Raw genomic sequence first — 19,958 nt, 5'->3', positions numbered from 1 at the left:
GCAGCGCTGGTATTGGAGTGCGGTAATGAGCTAAATTTTGCTCAACGCTCACTTCTTGTCTGGGTTGTAAAAACCCGTAATACCAGCGATGTCTGTAAGTGAGTGGTGATCATAAACTGCTCGTTAGCACCGCACAGCTCAAAATGAAAAACTCGTAATCTAGCCGTTTGTGTATTCGAACATTTTAAGTATATACATGAGAAAAATCCCAATGGGCTATCAGTAAGAATCTTGGAAACAATATCAGCAACAGTGGGCAATGATTATCCGAGGCTGATGCGACTGAGACAGTGCAAGACAAAGTGGATACATCTATTAGATAGTTTGTCCCGGGTGTCATACAGGAGACTGGAACCAAGCCAGATAGCTAGGAGCGCCGACTCCCTAGTCCCAGAAAGGGAGGTCACAGGCTCCGGATACCTCAAGCAGCCTCGTCTCATCCTGTACTCACTAGGGAGATATGTTACCCAGCACATCTCAGCGTTCTCCTGTACCCGCACCTCGTCCTTAGCAGGCGACACAACCCACTTCCGGTCGGCCTTACTCCCGCTGAGGTCGGTTGTTTCCCGGTGCCGTAAATGATGTGGCTCTGCCTGTGAGCCCAGCAGCAGCGTGACTTCCTTGCCTGTAGGCAGACCGCATCGGCCCGCTACCCACACTGTAGTCAGGGATCCAGGTGTCTTGGGGAGATTTTCTGGCCCTTCTTGGATTCAGAGCCCACAGTCAGTGTGCGTGTGCTTGCTGACTCCACCCATCCAGAACTTTGATTTCCATGGTTTACCACCTTTTGAAATTATATCAGATTGAATAAAAGGGAATACATCCGAGAGGTTTTCAGCTGTAGGTTCTGAATTTTTACTGTAGTTAGCTGATTTTGTATAAGACTGCTGAAACCTGGGAAATTGCATCCCAAAACCAGAGAATAGGGCAACCTCGGGACTACAGCCGCCTCAATTTTTATAGGCCTACCAAGGTGTTTTATATCAATAGCAACAGTAGCATATTCTACTTTAGTACCATGGACACAAAGTACACCCACCCTTTTCCCAGGTAGTACTTCTATGGTGTGACTAGACTCTCAGAAACTAAATTAATTTTACTGCCTGAGTCTACTAGGTCCAGTATGGCCTTTCCATTTAGCTGTACACGTACACTGAAAACACTTGTTTCCCTATTAAACACACAAGGCCACAAAAGTTTTTATCTACAGAAGCATATCCACATTCCATGGCTTTCTGCAGTTGTGGACAATGAGCTTTGATGTGTCCTAATTGCCAACACTTGTAACAGGTAATGAACAGTATCATTCTGCAGTCCTTTCTGGGGTTCATTATTCTTTGAGCCAGATTGAGTTCCTTTAGGTCGCCTAGTCAAGTTTACCATTTTCTGAGCTCCACTAGTTCTCCAGTCCTTTAGATCCCGGTGTTGTTTCACCTTTTGGATTCTTGCAGATGGAGAGGAAGATTTAAGGTCGCTCACAGCAGTATAACGCTCCACCATAGCCACCATCTCCTCATAGGTAGTGGGGTTACCCCTCCACCCCCACTGGAGTAGTCCATTTGGTAAAGCTCGCACAACACCAGGGTCTCTATAATTTGTGTTGGTGTAGAGTTTTCTGGTGTCAGCCATTTCTTTGCCAAATGTATCAAGTCAAACAACTGGGTTATTGGGGTCTTCTGCTTCTGATATGCCCAATTGTGATATCTTTGGGCATACACTGCAGGGGACACACCAGCCCTGCCCAGGATTTCTGCTTTAAGACTGTCATAGTCATTTGCTTCCTCCTCTTCCAGATCAAAGTGAGCCCTTTGGGCCTCTCCTAATAGAAATCGTGCAAGGATTCCACCCCACTTTGCATGTGGCCACTGCTCCCTAGTGGCAGTCTTTTCAAAAGTAAGGAGGTAAGCTTCTACATCATCTTGCGGGGTCATCTTTTGCAGATACTGACTTGATTGGATAGTCCTGGTATCACTGCTGGTCTCTCCTTTGCTGGCATTTGAGAGACGGTCCACTATCCCTTTAAGCATAATGCGGTCAGTGTTTTACGCCTCTATTACTGCTCTAAGGTGCATAGACAGTAAACAGTTGCTGCACTGCTGTGGCCTGTAACAGGGCTTTTAAGATCTCCTCAATTTTTGCAAACAAACTTTTATATATTTTTCTTTTAGTGGGCTCTGTACTTTTAATCTCCCAGTACTAGACCAATCCTACTTCTGACACCTTTGTGACAAGGTGGCCGAGCTTTTGGCGTTAGGCAAGAAGGAATAGATCATTTGATTCAGAAACAAACTATTTATTTGTTACACAGCAGGTTTCACATAATTAGCTTTTGATTCACAAAACAAACACCTACTCCTAACTCAGGAGGCTAACTAAACTTTGAAGGATTCCTAATTATATTACTGGGTCATCTAAACTGTCCCCAGTAAACAACTGCTTTATAGAAAAAAACAATAGTTTTAAAGTACCTGCTTTCTGTGTCTCTCTGTCTCTGTGCTTACAGGCAGTCAGTCAGGTGATTTCCTCCTCACAGGAGGAAGAGAGACAATGCTTTTGCTGAGAGCACCTGAAATGTAACTGTTTTCATTCTGGATAAATAGAGAGCTCCATTCTCCTGCTAACATAATAATGATCTCTGACCCTGTCAATATATATATATATATATATTTATTTAGACACGTGTATGTATCTGTATGTTCAAGCCCTTTTTTTTTCTAACAGATGAGATCTAATATCTTTGAGCTTTTATAACTTTTGTGTGCAATATTTTTTTTAAATAATTTTTATAAGATGGTGTTATTATGAGTGTAACTATAGTTTGTAATGCATTTTTTATGTGTTTAGTGACACATTTTAGTTTTGCAAAACTGTTAACCAGAGCTCTGAAGTCGCAGTAATCATTCTAGCGTAAATAGCTTGAGTGCAATTGCGTTTACTACTTTCAACTAATATGAGCGATAAGGCCGACGAGCGCAAACATTTGCAATAAACCCCTTAATGCTTGCGCGCAAACATTTGCGCTCCACTCATAATCTGGCTCATTATCTTTTTTAATTGATAAGTAATGCATATTACAACAGTTTCTATTAAAGGGAACTAAACCCATTTTTTCTTTCATGATTCAGAGAGCATGCAATTTTAAGCAACTTTCTAATCTACTCCTATTATCAAATTTTCTTCATTCTCTTGCTATCTTTATTTGTGATGCATAGGAGCCAACCCATTTTTGGTTGAGAACCTGGGTTATGCTTGCTTATTGGTGGGTAAATCTAAGCCTCCAATAAGCAACACTATCCATGGTGCTGAACCTAAAATGGTCTGGCTGCTAAGATTTACATTCCTTAGCAGCCAGAAAACGAAGAAAAATTGATAATAGGAGTAAATGAGAAAGTTGCTTAAAATTTCATGCTCTATCTGAATCATGTAAGAAAAAAATCGGGTTCAGTGTCCCTTTAAGTATAACTTACTGCTGAGTGCTTTTTATTGCAGCAATGAAACAAATGGTGTTTTATCTCTTAAACTATATTGGGTGAGATTTTAACCTGTGAGATTCGATACAGCAGTGAGCTTTTTCAACTCTTGAGATATCATTTAGAAGTTTTATATTTAATAATGTAATCACAGTAGATTGATAGTCCATCATAGACACAAGTTAATGTTTTCACAAGCAAATTCTTTATGCAAAAAATAATTACTGCACTTTTGTTTCCCCTTAAAGGGACATAATCCAATTTTTTTTTATAACAATTTTATACAACTTTTCAATGTACTTATTTCATCAAAGTTGCTTCATTCTCTTGGTATCCTTTATTGAAGTAACAGCAATGCACTACTGGGAGCTAGCTGAACACACATGGTGAGCCAATGACAAGAAAAATATATATGCAGCTACCAATCAGCAGCTAGTTCCCAGTAGTTCTCTGCTGCTCCTGAGCCTACAATGTTTTTCAACAAGGGATACCAAGAGAACTAAACAACTTAGATAATTGAAGTAACTAGGAAAGAAAAATGTCATCTTCTTCTATCTAAAGCATGAAAATAAATCCTTTTAATATAAATGCCACAGCTTGGAGAGAAATAAAATTATGTTGAAAAGCCTTCATAAAATAATCATTTACTTGCGAATCACATAATACGTTCATTTCATGTGCTCGAGTTATGCAAAATTTAGATTTGTATTTTTGTGCACTATTTGAGTATGTTAATGTGCTTTTTAAAAACGTGTGTTCTGGTATATTGTTTTCTATTCACCACTATATTGTAAATATGATTTTATAAACGGTGCCTCATGTAGCATTTAAAACACCAGATACAGTAGATATCTAAAGTTCTGTATGGCCTCCGTTTTCTTCCTGCAACCTCCGCACTTTCTCCGGTAGTGTAACAGTCCAAAACTTTACTCTTTCCTCTATTATCCTTTTTGATGGTTTTTGTTTAAGATTAAGTTCTAGATAATGTTCTTGTTCATCATACTCCGGCCATTCTACAAGACCAGGTCCATTAGGGTCCCTGCATATGACAGAGGAAAACAATGGTATTATTAATAATATTAGTAATAAGAATATGTTATACAATGTTAAGTGAATACAAAATAGGGACAAAACCTTAATTGACTGGAGTATGTACATATATATGAATAGGGTGTATTCCCATAGTTTTTCAAAGCAATATATTCTTTATTAAAAAACAGAAAAATATTTGTATATCCCTCAATGAGTTGGAACAGTCCAACAGTATTTATGGAGCTTATATTGCACAAGACTGAAATGAACAAGGTTAGTATAGTCTTATAAAACTAAAATATTAATGTACCATTGTACAAACTGGCAGACACATTTAAAAAAAAATGTACATTGTTTTCTCTATGAAAAATCAGTACTGGAACAAGCCAGTAGCTGGTCCTGTTGTGTTTTGCACACTATTAGTAGCTTCTTCAGGTAAGGTCCATCTCCAGTTTCTCTTTCCTTCTGCCTACAGTTTACTTCCATCTTTATTTTTCTATTTATTGGCAGCAATAAATTATATATATATATATATATATATATATATATATATATGTACAGGGTCTGGCAAACCTATTACTTTACAGTGATCGTGTAGGGTTTAAACAAGGTGTACATTAAAATTAATAATTTGGGGGGGTGTTTCTGGGGAGCACCTTGAATGGTAGCAATTGTGGTTACTGCATGTGGAATGCTAAAAATCTATCAGCAGTTTGTGAATCCATTTATTTTCTTTCTTAGTAATTTTGCAATCAAAAAATTGTCCTGAATCTCTAGATATTAGTTTAGCTGATTCCTATACGGGTTAACTGTTATGGAGCATTGAGGCCTATGGCAACCCTTACGAGAAGAGGCTCTCAAGTAGACAGGATAAGAGCAGCTTATATGCTGTATGTTACTGATAGTTTGGAAGCTCATAAATATGGGAACTAAAACTAAGCAGATCTTAGGCACACTCAAGTAACTTTTATTTAAGCCTCTATCCTGCTTTGAGAAAGAGGTAAGCTAAGCATTACTCTACTGATGAGGTCCCTACAGAAGAGCACAAAACTGAGACCCCTGATCTTGCTCTGAACCAGGGAGCAGTTATTTTGCCTACAAATTCTTTGCCAGCATTAGCTGATACGTAAATGGCCCCCTGGTCAGGTCTCTGTGGATGTGGAAGCAGAAGTGGAGGTGATTGATTGTGCAGACTTCCAGTGCCCCGCGGCAGTTTGGATTATTTCCAGTATCTAATGGCAGGAGCTGTACATATGTCTATAGCCGGAGCACATTCCTAGAACTCTGGTGGAGTGATGTGAGCTTTGCGGAGAGAAAGATAAAACATAACTCAGTTCCTGACAGAAATCCTAATCCACCTGACCCTGAGACTTCTCAGGAAGCTATCTCTCAGGCTGCAGTGCTGTATGGAGAACAATCACAAGCCGCATGGATGACGGATATAAACACCTCAGGATTTATGTATCAGTTTTCCATTTAAACCCCATCTGTTTTATTGTGACATTTTGAACTAATGTTCACCTAATACATATTAAATAAGGATACCCGGACTTGAGTGGTTTAAGTGAAGTACGTCTCCCAGACTGTAATTCCTCTATCAAATGGGCATATAATACAATTGTTTACTTTAGTTAACCTTTTAAGATATTCTGTACTGCAGAATATTAACCCTGGTCACAGATATTGTTATTTTTGAGTGCTGTAATGCACTTTGTATAATGCAGTCAATTTTTGCAGCTGGATAGTCTTGATAGACGAAACACATTCGGCCTCATGAGTATAGTACACTAGAATTCAAATAGAGATGACCTGAGTATTTTTTATATTTGTTTACTTTGCACAACTGCTCATCCATTTTATTTAAAGCTTTATATATGTTTGTTGGGTTAGGCCATAATTAGCCCTCTGTTATGTAGTAATGTGCCTTTTTTGGCCTCCCTTGTATTTACTGTATGTAAAGGCTGAACATTTAAAGGATTTGCACTGCTTATATATCCTTCCTCTAGAGTAATAATGATCCCATACAAAGTGTGCTTGGTGTTGCTTTATATCTATGTAGTTATAACATTTCCTATTTTGGAACCAGAAGTGACTTCACAAAGGATTGTCACATGGCCTTACGGGTTTCGTAAGAGTCTATGCTCACTTGGTCAGAGGATAATCTACTGCCATCCTCTACAGGCTTAAATAGTCTGTTGCTGGTATGATTGCTACTTTAATTGAACAATTGGATACTAATTATATGGAGGTTTATTACTGCTGGGAGTTCGATGTATGAAAAAAACGTGTTGTCCCTTCCAGTTTATCCGGCTGCCCGCTTGGCACGCTACTTTACTTGATTCCAGCAGTATTTAGACGCCGGTGTATCAGGCAAACATTCTCTAATAAAATATGTAAAAAACAATCTGGTGCCATACTAGAGCACAACTTTGTTATCACGGGAGGTAGGATCATTTTGTTTTAAAGGCTCCCTGGATAACAGTAATAGGTCAGAACTCATTTATAACATCCATGTTAATTACATATCAACAGGGCTAGTCACCCCCCTTTCGTGTATTTCACTTTCATATTGATAGTAAATAAAAACCATTAATATCAAACTCCTGGTTGACACAACCTTTTTATATCCTGTGCCCACTCCTGTGTGTTTGGCCACACTCTTCCCTTCTATTGCGCTCTTATACCTACCTAGTACGTTATGTCCGTCACTTTAAACATTGACAGATCCAGCAAATGTAATAGACCTAACATACTCTTTCCAATATCACAGTACATGTTTGAACATGCAAAAAATAACAGCAAAGGAAAAAAAAACAACAAAACAAAAAAAAACAAAAAACAAAACAATGTAATGTTTATCCTGCCCCACACATTTATTTATCTTTATTTATCTTAATTTATTTTAGATTATGTAGGTGTTTAGTGTTGTTTGTTTTGTTTAGTTTAGTAACAGTTATAACTATAAAACCCCAATAGTGAGTACACAAGTTGTGTTCAATATTTGTTATTTTCGATTATAACATTGCTCTGAGAGGTATTAACGTATTGGTATTATCAAATGTTCCAAATATCCTTACTGATGTATCTTCCTGCTTTCTAAATGCACTTTACCACCCTGTGAGGTGGAACAAAACCTATATTGTGTAACTGTACTCACTGTTGGAAATAAATAAAATTATTAAAAAAAAAAAAAAAATATGTAAAAAACTTTAAAATAGGTAAAAATTGTCAAACTTCTTATTAAAACTGACCTGTATACAGTTAAATAAATATATATTAAAACCTAAAAATATAAGAAGCGCTCACAAGGGCTAAAGACAAATCAAATTTATTAATTTCAGATGAAAATAAAACTTAAAACTAAAACTTTAGAGTGCGCACTCTTAAAATACAATTGAGACTAAACAATTCAACAATTCATTTAAACTGATTCTAAAACCATAAACTAAAACAACCTTTGAAAGTTTCTTGACTTTGTTATTTGCAAAAGGTGCTATTAGCAGATACTGTTATTTGCAAAAGGTGCTATTAGCAGATACCAAATAAAACAAACTTCCCAAAGTCTCTTAATTTGTTTTGTGCAAAGGCGCTTATAGCAGATACTAGCAGATGGATCTATATCCTTTAGTTCATTAGACTCATTTCCTTTGACCAATCAAATGTCTCTATTATCGTTGTTTTGATATTTCAAATGTAACCGTTATAGCAATAATTGTATCAAAGACTTTTTTCTAGCCAGAGTTCTTTGTTTCTGTAAAACACTTTTACCTTAATATTCCAGTTCCTTTTGAAACATAAGTATTCCTCGCAAAGTGAGCCTTTGTAACGGCTTTCAACAGTGGGTTTTTGTGAAGCAACAAAACCTGCTTACCGTGATTCGGCTACCGCTGATCTTAGCTTGTTTGAACAGATCCCCCGCCTTTCGATGACAATGGGCAGTCCGCCTCTATTGCCTCCAGGCTAAAAAGGGAACTAATACACTTGCTTCTAGGTGCGGGTATATGTTGATCTTACCCGATTTTTTGTTAGCGATCTCCTGGACAAGTATACACAGCTTATGGTAAAGCTGTCAGATCCTTGCAGTTTTAGATATCCAAGCCTATCTTTTACGGCTGTATATCTGAGTCTGTGGTATCCTATGAATCATCAACGCATTTCCGCTCGCAATGAGCCTTTTTCAAGATGATATCCTCAGGTGTAATCCACCTTTTTATAGCTTGAATGATTATCTGCTTGATTGTTTCTTAAAGGGATATTACAAGTCTTATTTTCTAACATATATCTTCCTTGTATTTAAAATCTGTCATTATTATATTAACATATATACACAAAATTTTTTAATTAAATGAAAATGTATGATAAACAGTCTGTTGTGATAAATTTACACTTAAAATATTCCGGTTTAATAACTTTACTAGTTGTTTTGCATCCTCATAAAAAGATATTTATTGAACAGCTTAGAAGTAATTCTCAAGCTCACATATCAAATAAGTTACCGCTTCTTAGTTAAGACAATTTGTTCCTTCATATGCATTAATATAAAAACTTTATCATTATAAAATGTCTATATTTTTTAAAAATCTTATTAAGAATTTATTTAGAATTTTGTTAGAATACTATTAAAGGGATATTGGTAAAATAAATAAATTATTAAATAAATTAGGGGTCCTAACCTAGCCTTCAAAACATTATAACTGGTTGCTTTATATAAATTTAGACCTACCAATTCTTTCATATATGCTATAAAAACCTTTTACATAAAACTCTAATAATTGGTATATCAAAAATTATAATACACTAAAGTTAAAACTAATACATTTTATTATACCCCCAAAAAAATGTCTACAATTGATATTTGGAGATTTTTATATTAAAACTGATTAAAATTAAATTGGAATAATTTATTTTATCTTCTATGTAAAAAGGGATTTAGATCTAATTCTGCATTTAATCCTAGGGGGTGGAGAGTTTTAAAATTATATATAAGTTCAGCTTCATAATATAAAAGTTCTTCCTCGTGATTTCCTCCCCTCCAATTTTTCTTTATACATTTTATACCCCAGAATTTAAAACCTAATGTACTCTGATTGTGTTTATCTTTAAAATGCTTTGATAGAAGCTGTCCTTCAAACCCATTTTTAATGTTATTTAGGTGTTCACCTATCCTATCTTTTAGAGGTCTGCTCGTTTGACCTAAGTACTGTTTCAGGAAGGATATATAGGTACTCAAGCGCCAGCTAACACCTATAGGCCCGGAAGAGGTGATGACCTAGCAATCACCAAAAGGAGAGTAACTAAAAGAATGAAATAACCAGGCACCAACTAACGGAGGCTAGGTGTGTGGGTAAAAAGCTGCTATTTAATATAAAAATAAAAGCACATTAATTAATTACACAATCAATGAATAAAAACACATTAAATAAAACTCCTAGTTCATGGATCCATGAATCATACAATAAAATAAGTAGTGTAATGACAATGAGTAGGTCTAGTTAGACAATAAAAGTGACTTGCTCGTTTAAATTAATGCCGCAGACAATGATAATACTAAAAATACAAAAGCACATAAATAATAATATAGAAAAAAAGATCAAAAAATATCCAGTGTAAAGTGTCCAAAAAATAAATAAATTAAACACTGCAAGAAACTGCTGTGGATATATAACACAAATCCTTAATATGTGTCAGAGTTGTTGAAACAAAGTGTCCAAAATATAGCAAGGTGTCCTAAAAATGGTAGTCCAAAACAATAAAAAACAAGTGTGATATCAAAAATGACTTGGAACTAGTTCAAAGGTGGATCAAAATAATTTTAGAACTAAAGTGAAGTGGTGCAATGAAAAAAGCAAAAACAAAAATTCAAAAATTCAGGTGACACAAAGAAAGTTGAAGCCAATTAGTGTTGAAAAAAACGTTTCCTCCTGTTTTCTTCCAGTGTGGGATGGGGAATTCACAGGACAGAAGAGGAACCCATGTTTAAAATACCTATGTGTATTGCAATAAACATAAAAAATACCTGTAAAAAATAGAGTCTTGATAAAGGCCTAGAGGGGCCGAAACGCGTAGACTGGTAAGCCTGATTTCATTGGAGCAAAATATTTATAAACTTGCTACACATTGTTTGCATTTTTATTTCCACAGGTATTTTTTATGTTTATTGCAATACACATAGGTATTTTAAACATGGGTTCCTCTTCTGTCCTGTGAATTCACCATCGCACACTGGAAGAAAACAGGAGGAAAAGTTTTTTTCAGCACTAATTGGATTCAACTTTCTTTGTGTCATCTGAATTTTTGCATTTTTCTTTTTGCTTTTTTCATTGCACCACTTCACTTTAGATCTAAAATTATTTTGATCCACCTTTGAACTAGTTCCAAGTCATTTTTGGTTTCACACTTGTTTTTTTATTGTTTTGGACTACCATTTTTAGGACACCTTGCTACATTTTGGACACTTTGTTTCAACAACTCTGACACATATTAAGGATTTGTGTTATATATCCACAGGAGTTTCTTGCAGTGTTTTATTTATTTATTTTTTAGACACTTTACACTGGATATTTTTTTATCTTTTTTTCTATATTATTATTTATGTGCTTTTGTATTTTTAGTATTATCATTGTCTGCGGCATTAATTTAACCCCTTAACGACCGAGGACGTGCAGGGTACGTCCTCAAAAAAAAGGCAGTTAATGCCTGAGAACGTACCCTGCACGTCCTCGGTTTGGAAAGCAGCTGGAAGCGATCCTGCTCGCTTCCAGCTGCTTTCCGGTTATTGCAGTGATGCCTCGATATGGAGGCATCCTGCAATAACTTTTTTAAGCCATCCGGTGCAGAGAGAGCCACTCTGTGGCCCTCTCTGCACCGGAGATCGGTGGTTCCCTGCGTTGGTGGGTGGGAGCCGGACTGGGAGGCGGGTGGCGGCCATCGATGGCCCTGGTTATGTGCAGGGGGGGCGGGATCGTGGGCGGGGATGAGCGGGGGCGCGCACGGACGCGCGCGCGTGCACGGGAGGGCGGGGGCGGGCGCGTGCACGTGGAGGGAGCGGGTGGGAACCGCTACACTACAGAAAATGTGTTAATAAAAATGTTTAAATGCCCTAATATTTTTTTTTTAAAAAAAAAGATCAGCAAGGTGGTGGGGGTTTGTCTGTGTGGGGGGGGAAGCTACACTACAGAAAAAAGCCAAATAAATATAAAAAAAGCCCTTTTTTTTTGCAAACTGGGTACTGGCAGACAGCTGCCAGTACCCAAGATGGCCCCCAATGAGGCAGAGGGGATGGTCAGAGAGCGGTTTTGGGGGGATAAGGGAGGTTGGGGGCTAAGGGGGGGATCCTACACCCTAGCATATGTAAATATGCTAAAAAAAAATATTTATTTTTTAAAAAACCCTTTTATTTTAGTACTGGCAGACTTTCTGCCAGTACTTAAGATGGCGGGGACAATTGTGGGGTGGGGGAGGGAAGGGAGCTGTTTGGGAGGGATCAGGGGGTGGGATGTGTCAGGTGGGAGGCTGATCTCTACACTAAAGCTAAAATTAATCCTGCAAGCTCCCTACAAACTCCCTAATTAACCCCTTCACTGCTAGCCAGAATACACGTGTGAGGCGCAGCAGGATTTAGCGGCCTTCTAATTACCAGAAAGCAACGCCAAAGTCATATATGTCTGCTATTTCTGAACAAAGGGGATCCCAGACAAGTATTTACAACCATTTGTGCCATAATTGCACAAGCTGTTTGTAAATTATTTCAGTGAGAAACCTAAAATTGTGAAAAATTTAACTTTTTTTTCAATTTGATCGCATTTGGCGGTGAAATGGTGGCATGAAATATACCAAAATGTGCCTAGATCAATACTTGGGGTTGTCTACTATACTACACTAAAGCTAAAATTAACCCTACAAGCTCCCTAAAAGCTCCCTAATTAACCCCTTAACTGCTGGGCATAATACACTTGTGGTGCGCAGTGGCATTTAGAGCCTTCTAATTACCAAAAAGCAACGCCAAAGCCATATATGTCTGCTATTTCTGAACAAAGGGGATCCCAGAGAAGAATTTACAACCATTTATGCCATAATTGCACAAGTTGTTTGTAAATAATTTCAGTGAGAAACCAAAAGTTTGTGAAAAAATTTGTGAAAAAGTGAACGATTTTTTGTATTTGATCGCATTTGGCGGTGAAATGGTGGTATGAAATATACCAAAATTGTCCTAGATCAATACTTTGGGATGTCTACTAAAAAAAAATATATACATGTCAAGGGATATTCAGGGATTCCTGAAAGATATTAGTGTTCTAATGTAACTAGCGCTAATTTTGGAAAAAAGTGGTTTGGAAATAGCAAAGTGCTACTTGTATTTATGGCCCTATAACTTGCAAAAAAAGCAAAGAACATGTAAACATTGGGTATTTCTAAACTCAGGACAAAATTTTGAAACTATTTAGCATGGGTGTTTTTTGGTGGTTGTAGATATGTAACAGATTTTGGGGGTCAAAGTTAGAAAAAGTGTGTTTTTTTCAATTTTTCCTCATATTTTATATTTTTTTTTATAGTAAATTATAAGATATGATGAAAATAATGGTATCTTTAGAAAGTCCATTTAGTGGCAAGAAAAACGGTATATAATATGTGTGGGTACAGTAAATGAGTAAGATGAAAATTACAGCTAAACACAAACACCGCAAAAATGTAAAAATAGCCTTGGTCCCAAACGGACAGAAAATGGAAAAGTGCTGTGGTCATTAAGGGGTTAAACGAGCAAGTCACTTTTATTGTCTAACTAGACCTACTCATTGTCATTACACTACTTATTTTATTGTATGATTCATGGATCCATGAACTAGGAGTTTTATTTAATGTGTTTTTATTCTCTAAGTACTGTTTCAAACACAAACATTGAATTAGATAGATTACATTTTTATCTCTACACCTAATCATATCTCTAATTTTATATGCTTTAGCTGTTACTGTGGATTTTACTTGTTTTGTTTTAGAACTATGTTTACAGGCAGTACATAAATGACATGGAAATATAAATTAAAAATCATGAAATTGTTACAAAAAACATTTAAAAAAAAGTTAATACAAACAACTATATACATGCGGATAGCTGCCATCACAAGAATTGGAAGAGAAATATCCCAAAAGGACAGCTTTTAAGATTAAAGAAAAATTGTACGAATACTGAAGACTATATAGAACAAGCAAACATACTAGAAGAAAAATTCGTGGACAGAGGTTATAAGAGAGAAGATATAAAAAAGGTGAAAGAAGATATAAGTCAAATAACCCAAACTGAAATTCTAACTAAGAAAAAAGATTTGCAAAAGAAAGAAGGATCAACAATTTCAGTACCATTTATAACTACTTATAATAATCAATACAGTATATTAAATAAAATTTTAAATAAACACTGGAATATTTTAAAAATGGATCCACTTATGGGGAAAGAATTAAATGAAAGACCCCAATTGATTTTTAAAAAAGCAAAACATTTTAAAAATATACTATGTCCAAGTGAACTTAAACAAAGAAATGTGAAAAATCAAGTAGATTTATATAATAAAAGTCTATCAGGGTTTTACCCATGTCATTTATGTACTGCCTGTAAACATAGTTCTAAAACAAAACAAGTAAAATCCACAGTAACAGCATCGTGTTTGAAACAGTACTTAGGTCAAACGAGCAGACCTCTAAAAGATAGGATAGGTGAACACCTAAATAACATTAAAAATGGGTTTGAAGGACAGCTTCTATCAAAGCATTTTAAAGATAAACACAATCAGAGTACATTAGGTTTTAAATTCTGGGGTATAAAATGTATAAAGAAAAATTGGAGGGGAGGAAATCACGAGGAATAACTTTTATATTATGAAGCTGAATTTATATATAATTTTAAAACTCTCCACCCCCTAGGATTAAATGCAGAATTAGATCTAAATTCCTTTTTACATAGAAGATAAAATAAATTATTCCAATTTAATTTTAATCTTTAATTTTTGGGTATAATAAAATGTATTAGTTTTAACTTTAGTGTATTATAATTTTTAATATACCAATTATTAGAGTTTTATGTAAAAGGTTTTTATACAGTGGCGGCTGGTGACTTTTGAAGATGGGGGAGCACTAGCCCCACCCCCTCAGATGGCTCCGCCCATTTTAGTGTATATATATATATACACATGCACAGTATATATATATATATATATATATATATATATATATATATATATATATATATATATATACACATATACACATATACATACACACACGCACACAGACATATATACACACACACATTTAGACATAGATATACACACACACACACACACATTTAGACATATATACACACACACACACACACACACATTTAGACATATATATATATACACACACACATATATATATATATATCAGGGCAATTACATTCTAAGATAGCATGATCACACAAAATAAATTGTGTTTGGTATATATACTCAGACACTTGACCCTAAATTAAGGCTGATGTTAAGAAATTTATAAGCAATTGGCTGTCAATTATTGTAACATCTAGCTATACTCTCTATAGCAGCAATAACCAAATACAATGAAATAGGCACTGGATTTCATTGGTGTATGCATGCACAAGCAAAATGTTGATAGATGGAACATAGAAGAAATGATAAATAACTTAAAGGCAGATAAAATTAATTCAAAACCTTAACATCCACATGTTTATATTTTAGAAATGCACTTATATATATATTTTACAGACTGTATATTGTTTTCAAGTTTTGATTTTTTTTATTTATTTTTTTAACAAAATTAATTTTAGTAGCCAATTAGTGAAAATATAGATGCACAATTTTAATAATTATAGATCCAATTAGACTTTTTGCAAGAATCTGTTTAAGTGTGTGAAACTGCAGAGGGAAGGGTAAATTGTGCCTATTTTTTTTTTTATACTACATGTACAGCAGCTTAAAGGGACAGTCTAGGCCAAAATAAACTTTCATGATTCAGATAGAGCATGTAATTTTAAACAATTTTCCAATTTACTTTTATCACCAATTTTGCTTTGTTCTCTTGGTATTCTTAGTTGAAAGCTTAACCTAGGAGGTTCATATGCTAATTTCTTAGACCTTGAAGCCCACCTCTTTCAGATTGCATTTTAACAGTTTTTCACCACTAGAGGGTGTTAGTTCACATATTTCATATAGATAACACTGTGCTTGTGCACGTTAAGTAATCTGGGAGCAGGCACTGATTGGCTAGACTGCAAGTCTGTCAAAAGAACTGAAAAAAGGGGCAGTTTGCAGAGGCTTAGATACAAGATAATCACAGAGGTTAAAAGTATATTATTATAACTGTGTTGGCTATGCAAAACTGGGAAATGGGTAATAAAGGGATTATCTATCTTTTAAAACAATAAAAATTCTGGTGTAGACTGTCCCTTTAAGAGTTAAATTAAACAGTCCATGCCACTTTCAGTGTTACCAGTAAGGAGCACTTTTCCCCTTTCACAGCCTGCATAGCTCAGGTGATTTATGATTAGCTCTGTCTTGTGTATTTTGGATTTTCAGGAGAAGCTGCAGATAAACCTGCAAGTTAATGACTCGTCTGTGTCTCTGAGAAGCGCTACTCTCTGAACTGTTAGTCTGCATTCCTTGTTAGGCAGTTTAATTAATTGCTCTTGCTCAATCAAGAAGTGACTAACAGGAAGGATCCAACACATGCAGCGTCCCTAGTTCAGTTAGCTCATATACATTGCTGCTCTATTTGATAAGCCTCTTTGTAAATGTTTAAAGCTGCAAGCCTAATATGTTAAACACACAAGAAAACATTTGAGAGTTATAGATGCACACATCTAGCTGCCAATGTTTACACTATAAGTTATAATGTAAACATCAGCAGTTAGATGTGCTGCAACCCCCATGCCTCAGTCTGAATTCCATCCTTCAGAAGCAAAGGGTGGGGGGCACATACAAATGTAAAGCATTTAAGAAAAGAGCGTAACGCTGCTCATCCTTCATCCCAGACCCCCGCACATTGAACTTATATGTCCTGATTAAATGTGCAAGTGCTGTGCTAACAGTCAGGTGTTGTATCAAATATAACCAGGACATATATTTTAATTTGTGGGGGTCTGGGATCCCTAAACATAGGAGCCATAGCATTGCTTATTTCTAACCGGTCTAACAGCCTGCCACTGCATACCTCTCACATGGTGCCTCAACACAGCAGCAGTATCGAGTAGCTGCTCCAGCTCCATCCACTCCTCTGAGTCCTCTCTGCAAGTGCAAAAGCCCGCGCGCAGTGAATGTTTAATGGCTTCTTTCTCAAATGGGAAAACCCACCAGTGTCACCCGGTCCAGGCCACACCCCCCTAGTGACGCTACTGCCTCTACACACACAGCTCTTAGTGTGCTAGTGTCACATGACAGCTGGCTCTCGCACACGAAGAGCTGTGCGGTTATGAAGACCTATGGGCTGGCCTGTAGGTGGCGCTGCTGTCAATGCAGCTTTAAAGTGGGAAGAGCTTTTGCCTATACTTCTAGCTATCGCACTGCACATCATGTGCGATAGATAAAAGTATTAGGCAAATGCCCATTCCACTTTCAGCCTAAATAAGGCAATTTTAATGTTTTTACTGTGGAGCCTGGAGTATTTCAGGAGTATTTTTTAATTTAATCAACAAAAAAGTTTAAATATTTATTTATTTATTTTATTTCTCACTTTTTTTTTTTTTTGCTCATCAGGGGTCAGGGGGCATCAGGGGTCAGGGGGCATCAGGGGTCAGGCCCAGGGGGTTCACGTGCTCATGTGCTCCTATAGAGGAGCCTCCACTGTTTTTATAGCATATATGAATGAATTGGTAGGTCTAAATTTATATAAAGCAACCAGTTATAATGTTTTTAAGGCTAGGTTAGGACCCCTAATTTATTTAATAATTTATTTAGTTTACCAATATCCCTTTAATAGTATTCTAACAAAATTCTAAATAAATTCTTAATAAGATTTTTAAAAAATATAGACATTTTATAATGATAAAGTTTTTATATTAATGCATATGAAGGAACAAATTGTCTTAACCAAGAAGCGATAACTTATTTGATATGTGAGCTTGAGAATTACTTCTAAGCTGTTCAATAAATATCTTTTTATGAGGATGCAAAACAACTAGTAAAGTTATTAAACCGGAATATTTTAAGTGTAAATTTATCACAACAGACTGTTTATTATACATTTTCATTTAATTAATTTTTTTTGTGTATATATGTTAATATAATAATGACAGATTTTAAATACAAGGAAGATATATGTTAGAAAATAAGACTTGTAATATCCCTTTAAGAAACAATCAATCAGATAATCATTCAAGCTATAAAAAGGTGGATTACACCTAGGGATATCATCTTGAAAAAAGGCTCATTGCGAGCGGAAACGCGTTGATGATTCATAGGATACCACAGACTCAGATATACAGCCGTAAAAGATAGGCTTGGATATCTAAAACTGCAAGGATCTGACAGCTTTACCATAAGCTGTGCATACTTGTCCAGGAGATCGCTAACAAAAAATCGGGTAAGATCAACATATACCCGCACCTAGAAGCAAGTGTATTAGTTCCCTTTTTAGCCTGGAGGCAATAGAGGCGGACTGCCCATTGTCATCGAAAGGCGGGGGATCTGTTCAAACAAGCTAAGATCAGCGGTAGCCAAATCACGGTAAGCAGGTTTTGTTGCTTCACAAAAACCCACTGTTGAAAGCCGTTACAAAGGCTCACTTTGCGAGGAATACTTATGTTTCAAAAGGAACTGGAATATTAAGGTAAAAAGTGTTTTACAGAAACAAAGAACTCTGGCTAGAAAAAAGTCTTTGATACAATTATTGCTATAACGGTTACATTTGAAATATCAAAACAACGACAATAGAGACATTTGATTGGTCAAAGGAAATGAGTCTAATGAACTAAAGGATATAGATCCATCTGCTAGTATCTGCTATAAGCGCCTTTGCACAAAACAAATTAAGAGACTTTGGGAAGTTTGTTTTATTTGGTATCTGCTAATAGCACCTTTTGCAAATAACAGTATCTGCTAATAGCACCTTTTGCAAATAACAAAGTCAAGAAACTTTCAAAGGTTGTTTTAGTTTATGGTTTTAGAATCAGTTTAAATGAATTGTTGAATTGTTTAGTCTCAATTGTATTTTAAGAGTGCGCACTCTAAAGTTTTAGTTTTAAGTTTTATTTTCATCTGAAATTAATAAATTTGATTTGTCTTTAGCCCTTGTGAGCGCTTCTTATATTTTTAGGTTTTAAAACATTCTCTAATACTTTTTAATTGTTTTAATTGTTTTACTTATCAGCAACTTATTACTTTATTGTTTTTTATATACGGATATATTAAAGTTTACTTTTTTTAAACTTTTTTTTATGCTCTAGAATATGGTGGGAACTTCCTCACATATACTCACTGAGAACAATACAGTGAGTTGCAGAGGGGTTTCCTACATTTCTAATACTTTATTCAGAGTTTAAGAAAGCTGAGACCTAAGGACACTATAAACACAGGTTGGAGGTCCAACGCTGGGGCTACAAAGAATCGGGAACGGATAACTTAGGATCTATCTCTACATTCCCCACAGGTGAGCGGTCACTATTGCTTATATATTTTCAAAATACAGTTCTAACACCAGAAATATTTTTTCTGTCTTTTCTCTTATGTAATGTAAATGTGGATTAACTCAACTGGAAGCTCTGTTTTAAACCCTAGAACTATATATAATATATATATATATATATATATATATATATACAGGGAGTGCAGAATTATTAGGTAAGTTGTATTTTTGAGGATTAATTTTATTATTGAACAACAACCATGTTCTCAATGAACCCAAAAAACTCATTAATATCAAAGCTGAATAGTTTTGGAAGTAGTTTTTAGTTTGTTTTTAGTTATAGCTATTTTAGGGAGATATCTGTGTGTGCAGGTGACTATTACTGTGCATAATTATTAGGCAACTTAACAAAAAACAAATATATACCCATTTCAATTATTTATTTTTACCAGTGAAACCAATATAACATCTCAACATTCACAAATATACATTTCTGACATTCAAAAACAAAACAAAAACAAATCAGTGACCAATATAGCCACCTTTCTTTGCAAGGACACTCAAAAGCCTGCCATCCATGGATTCTGTCAGTGTTTTGATCTGTTCACCATCAACATTGCGTGCAGCAGCACCCACAGCCTCCCAGACACTGTTCAGAGAGGTGTACTGTTTTCCCTCCTTGTAAATCTCACATTTGATGATGGACCACAGGTTCTTAATGGGGTTCAGATCAGGTGAACAAGGAGGCCATGTCATTAGATTTTCTTCTTTTATACCCTTTCTTGCCAGCCACGCTGTGGAGTACTTGGACGCGTGTGATGGAGCATTGTCCTGCATGAAAATCATGTT

The 19,958-nt window shown here is 35.8% G+C and overlaps 1 protein-coding gene across 1 annotated transcript in view; it reads right to left on the bottom strand.

The window, feature by feature from the left end:
- Window positions 1-2,272: 2,272 nt before the first annotated feature.
- The window catches only part of LOC128648613 (pyrethroid hydrolase Ces2e), a 237,738-nt gene continuing 220,052 nt past the window's right edge, over window positions 2,273-19,958 (bottom strand). Inside the window, exon 13 of the mRNA XM_053701386.1 lies at window positions 2,273-4,509. Coding sequence (XP_053557361.1) covers window positions 4,323-4,509 — 187 coding nt within the window. The 3' untranslated portion in view covers window positions 2,273-4,322. The remainder of the gene's footprint in view (window positions 4,510-19,958) is intronic.

The sequence above is a fragment of the Bombina bombina genome, chromosome 1 (assembly GCF_027579735.1).
Source record: "Bombina bombina isolate aBomBom1 chromosome 1, aBomBom1.pri, whole genome shotgun sequence".
NCBI lineage: Eukaryota > Metazoa > Chordata > Amphibia > Anura > Bombinatoridae > Bombina > Bombina bombina.
The sequence above is the reverse complement of the archived record's forward strand: the minus strand, read 5'-3'. Positions and strand labels throughout refer to the sequence as shown.